Raw genomic sequence first — 5,798 nt, forward strand, 5'->3', positions numbered from 1 at the left:
AACTCAGCAAAATATTCTAAAAGAGTCCAGTAGTCCATAATAGTATTGGGTCTTCTGCTTCACTGGTAATGTCAGAAACTGTTGACCTGAGTCCCCTACTTCTTATATTTCGTTTTTATACTTTTCTGCTAGATGGTTAAGACCAAGGTAAAGAAGGACCTATGCAACAAGAGTTATAGCTTTTGGGTCTGATAAGGTTGTGTAATTTTTTTTTACAGTTCCTTAAGGAAAAAAAGTCTTAATTCACACAGCTCCTGACCTTGAGGAAATCTAGAAGTACTTGGACAACCAGACAGCGCCCCACAGTGGTCTGTCTACCTGTTACACCTATCCACGTACCTATCTGTCACCAAGGACACTAAAGGTTGGGATTATTCATTCCTATTTGCAGGCTAGGGCAATCATTTGATTGTGAGACCATTTCACATTTCATCTTCCCAACTACTGAAGACACACGGCCAAGACAGCTGGCTTCCCGTGCTCCTGCGTGAGTTCTGGGCAAGGCGGGATTCTCTCTGAGCACTTCCTCTTACACTGTCATACTTAAAGCGAGCTTTTTTTTCTGCAGATAACCACGTGGACTGCATGTCGCACTGCTGAGGCCACATGGCTAACTACGGCTAAGCATTTTGCTTTTTCCTAGGCTTCTGTTTAGCTAACATTTCTCATTCATTTTACTTGGCATCTCCTACAATTTTACAGAGTGAGATACGGAGTAGTATGTTTGTATCCTTCATTCTGCATATTGTGCACTGTGTTTTGGTACAGAATTTAACATTATCATTTTAATGGAAACTTTTTTTAAAATTTATATTTGGTACAGAGTTTCACTATGCACCTTGGACTCGTGGTGATCCTCGTGGTGGATCGTGGAAATCCACCATTTTCAGCCTCCCCAGTGCTGGGATTACAGGCGTGTGCCACTACACCCGGACTTGGTGGCCAGCTCAGCATACCCGGGGATGGGTCCCTGGGGGTCCCTGCACTTACCTTTGATGGAAGCTTTTGAATATTGGCCTAGACTTACATGACTATAAAATAAAACATTTACATGAAGAAAAACCACTGGGATAATTTGCTTTTCTGCATAATTAGATCATTTAAACATGCAAATATATCAGTTTAAAATGGCAAACTACAAAAAGAATAAGAATAGACAAAAAGAATAAATGAATACAAATAAAATAAATTTTACAGTATTTAAGCAATTATTCTGTTGCTTGTATGAGATTTTATCCCAGGAAACTAGAAAAACTTAGTGGTTCCGCCAAAAGGTGTACATCAAGCAAGGTGTTGGTCTTTCTAAGAGGGCCAAGGGGTGTGTGGGGAAAATGACCAGACAGAAAAATACGGGCCCCAGTGTGGCCCTCACTTCCTTCTTTCCCCAGAACATTGAGCATTCTAGAAACCAAAGCTCCAGGAAAATGGAAGAAACAAATAGCAGCTCCGAGAGGGGCTTTCTTCTGCTGGGATTCTCTGATCAGCCCCGGCTTGAGCGGCTCCTCTTTGTTGTCATCCTGGTCTTCTACCTCCTGAACCTCCTGGGCAACACAGCTATCATCCTGGTGACATGCCTGGACCCCAAGCTGCACACGCCCATGTACTTCTTCCTCAGCAACCTCTCCTGGGTGGACATCTGCTTCACCACCAGCGTAGCTCCTCAGCTGCTGGTCACCATGAACAAGAAGGACAAAACCATGAGCTATGGAGGCTGCGTGGCCCAGCTCTACGTGGCCATGGGCTTGGGCTCGTCGGAGTGCATCCTCCTGGCAGTCATGGCGTTTGACCGCTACGCGGCTGTCTGCCAGCCGCTGCGCTACATGGCCATCATGCACCCGCGGCTGTGCGTGTCCCTGGCCAGCACGGCGTGGCTCAGTGGCCTGGTGACCTCCCTCATCCAGTGCTCCCTCACACTGCAGCTGCCCCTCTGTGGCCATCGCAGGCTGGACCACATCTTCTGTGAGGTGCCAGTGCTCATCAAGATGGCCTGCGGGGACACCACGTTCAACGAGGCTCAGCTCTTCGTGGCCAGTGTGGTCTTCCTAGTTGTCCCTGTGTCACTCATCCTGGTCTCCTACGGCTTCATAACCCAGGCCGTGCTGAGGATCAAGTCTGCTGCGGGGCGCAGAAAGACCTTCGGGACATGCTCCTCCCACCTGCTGGTCGTAGTTATCTTCTACGGGACCATCATTTTCATGTACCTTCAGCCAGCCAAGAGCAGGTCCAAAACCCGGGGCAAGTTTGTCTCTCTGTTTTACACCATTGTCACCCCACTCTTAAACCCTGTTATCTACACACTGAGGAACAAGGACGTCAAGGGGGCTCTGAGGGCGCTGATCGTGGGAAATGCGTTGGGGCCAAGAAGACCGTGAGCCGGCGTCCCCACTGCACCCAGCCATTCCCAGCCCGTGAGTTCTTTGCTCCGAGCGTGCTTCTCATGCAAAAAATGACTGAGACAACTGGAATTACACAAAGCTAACACGCCAGTGGCATAATGATGTTTCGTTCTCAAAGCGTCCTCAAGAATCAAGATTCTATGCTGTCTGTATAGAAATTTCTTTGCTGTTTCTCAACCAGGCTATGAACGTTCATGCGCCCGCCTCTGCTGCTCGTGCTCTGCAACGTCTTGTGAATTCTGCCTCTTCCTAGAGCCTCAGCTAAATGTCACCTGCCCTCTCTGGCTTTCTTGAAACATCATCTTCTTCATGCTGAACAAAGATGTTTCCTGATGTACTTCCCGCAGCACATGATGCACGCTGAAACTCCACCTTTTCACGCAGTGCGTTAGTTTCACAGTTTTGAAATGCGGGTTGTGAGTGTGGTATTTTGTCATAGAAATCAGATACACAGACTTGTGTTAATGCAATTCATATATTTTTAAGATTCATTCCCCTTTAGTGGAGATTTTTTTTTTTAATTATTTTATTTCTGTGTGTGTGGCCAGCTCAGCCCACCAGGGGGCGGGGCTGGCTGGCATGTGGTGCTGGGGGATTGAACCGCGGTCCCTGTGCTTTGCTAAACTTGTTCTAAAGTAGGTGCTTTAGACCACTGAGCCATCTCACCAGCCCTAGTGGAGATTTTAAGAAGCTGAGTAAGAGTGCTATGTGTATAGGCAATTCATATGCTCCACGCAGTGCTCCTATCCTTCACCTCTGAAGGGGATGTCACACCTTAATAAATTAGGGTGACACTCCCACGATGTGTCAGGAAGGTGGGATAATAGGAAAGTGATAGCAAGCAAATTTCCTGCCGTGAGCATAAATATATGTCATAAAATTCGCAGGAATAATCTGTGTATTGCAGCGGGCAAATCAACACAGAGGCCAACATCACAAACTACACACATCACAGCATAAACAAAAACAACATCTGTGCTCTTGATGAGGAAACAAAACATTTGCAACAAGGCAGATTGGTGCATAATGTTCTCTCCGTCACCACAGATCACACAATGACCAGGCAGAATGCTGCTCATAACAAATAATTGCCAAACTGAGTCACCTTTTAACAACACAAGTTTCTTACGTATGGACCTTCGGGATGGCTTGTAGAGTTCTATTTAAGGGATGGGCTGTACTTAGCTCTGCATGGCGTCCTGAAATTTCACAGGCACCCAGAGTGTGCCATCCTATCGGGTCAGGGTAAGAAAATGCGCTAGTCATGTACACTTGAGGCTCCTCGTGGGAGACGAAACACATTAGGTGGATCACACTACTGGGCCAAAGTAAGTTATGTTTCCAAAGCCAAAGTCACTGGTGTAAGACCAGAGAAAAGACAGCACACACGAAACATGATGTTCAACTCTATCTATAACTGTTACCAGGAAGGTAAAAGCCTCAAGCTCCTGACACAGATCTGCCAGCAAGTACAATGGAAACGGCAAAGTGAAATAGAAATAGCTGGCAGCACCTTGAACACTCAAGCCTGCAGTGGGACTGAGACTTGCGCAAGAAAACCATTTGTCCGCTGCTATGGTTTGTGTGCAGGTGTCCCACCAAAGCCTCACGCAGCTTCTATGTTTCGATTAACTCATGATCCAGGGCTGGGATTATGGGTGTGAGCGCTACCCCCACCCTGGGGCTGAGAGCCTGCATGCAGTATAAGGAGGGAGAGGGGCTTGCTAGCTGCTGCAGCCGCTGCCCTCCTTCTTCTGTCTTTCTTTTTTTTTTTTTTTTTTTTTTTTTTTTTTTTTTGCGGAACTGCGGATTGAACTCAGGCTCTTGGGCTTGCCTGGGAAGTGCTTATTCTACTAAACCATCTCCCCGGCTTCCTGCCCTCCTTTTTTGCTTTTACTCTTTGCTGTTTTCTGCTACCATGAACAGCTGCCCTCTGCCATGTGCTGCTCCACCTTGGAACCAGCCAAGTATGGACTAAGACCTCCACCAACTGTGAGCTAAATAAGCCTTTCCTTCCTTCATTGTTGGTGTCAGGCATTTTGTCCCAGCAAGGAAAGAAAAGTAACTGAGACAGGTGCAAACAGTAAAGGTGGACAGAGCCCTTCCACAGGGAGGAAAGTGCGCGTCCTAGACGACGCTGCCCCCAGCGCTCCTCCTATTCCACCGTGAGGCGCACTGGTTTGATGACGATTCCAGGCTCTATCTCATGTAACATCTCGCCGCACGGCCAAGCAAAGTGCACGTGCCCTGGTGTGCATGGAAACACACACCAACAAAGGCGGAGGCGCCTTGGGCCGTGCTTTACGGTGAAGTAAACTGGACGCACATGTGGAAACGCCACGCTGTTTCTCTGGTGCGAGAAACTGAAAGTGTCAACAAGGATGAAACTGTATGATAGACACTGGGAGTTAAGAAGAAAACGTTCAAGTGGGAAAGGAAGCAAAGGAGGGGAAGGAAGGAGAGAGAAGTAAAAACATGAGGAAAAAATGGAAGGAGAGCTTGTAAGTTGGGAAGGGAGGGAGGTTGAAGGCAGAAGTGAAAGGGGAACACAGAACCCAGTTGTATCATGCACAGGTTCAAATTCTCTATGATGAGTGTGGTCACTATATATACCTAAAATGTACCAATAAAATCAGACTGGAAAAAATTTTAATAAATGTTTTTAAAAACATACACTAAAGGTATGAATATCTCAATTTTTATCAACAGTAGACTGCTGATATAATGTGGTTTGCCAATAAAAAAACACTATATGAAAATAAAAATAAAATATGTTTAAAAAGAGTACATGAGGCTGGGGATGTAGCTCAGCAACAAAAGCACCTGCCTGGCGAGCACAGGGTCCTGAGTTCAATCGCTAGTATCGCAAAAACAAACAAAAAGGAATATGTGACAACAAAAATAAAGTATGCCCACAAGAAGAAGTGTAGACAGTCCTCACTAATATATGTTAGGCCACATGCAGAACTTACACCACTAGTGAAAAAGAATCTACCGTGTTAGATGTGGGGATTGCAGTGGCCCTGGAGGACAGATGCGTGGCTGAGAGGGACGATAACTCTGGGCAGGTAGGCGAGGTACCGGGATGCGCTGGGTCTGCACTGCGGGGCAGCCGCATGGTGTGTCCACGTCTTGGAGATTCAGTTGCGGAATACGCACGTTTTCACAGATTAGGTTACAAAACTTCAAGGGTTTTAATTAAAATATGAAATTTAGTCCTCCAAAATATTATAGTGCTACTTTCCATAAAGAAAGCCAATGGGGGCTGGAGAGATGGCTCAGTGGTCTAAAGCACCTACTTGAAACAAGCTTGGCAAAGCACAGGGACCACGGTTCAATCCTCCAGCACCACATGCCAGCCAGCCTGCCCCCTGGTGGGCTGAGCTGGCCACACACACACAC

At 46.8% G+C, this 5,798-nt stretch overlaps 1 protein-coding gene and 1 pseudogene across 1 annotated transcript; both read left to right on the forward strand.

Annotated features, from left to right (window-relative positions):
• LOC105743500 overlaps positions 1-655 on the forward strand; it is a 10,080-nt pseudogene extending 9,425 nt beyond the window's left edge.
• Positions 656-1,424: 769 nt separating this feature from the next.
• LOC101576552 (olfactory receptor 2G6) lies at positions 1,425-2,372 on the forward strand. The gene has a single exon (XM_004640961.1). It carries the CDS (start codon positions 1,425-1,427, stop codon positions 2,370-2,372), a length of 948 nt encoding a protein of 315 aa, XP_004641018.1.
• Positions 2,373-5,798: the final 3,426 nt, after the last annotated feature.

The sequence above is a fragment of the Octodon degus genome, unplaced genomic scaffold (genome assembly GCF_000260255.1).
Source record: "Octodon degus isolate 3935 unplaced genomic scaffold, OctDeg1.0 scaffold00129, whole genome shotgun sequence".
Taxonomy (NCBI): Eukaryota; Metazoa; Chordata; class Mammalia; order Rodentia; family Octodontidae; genus Octodon; species Octodon degus.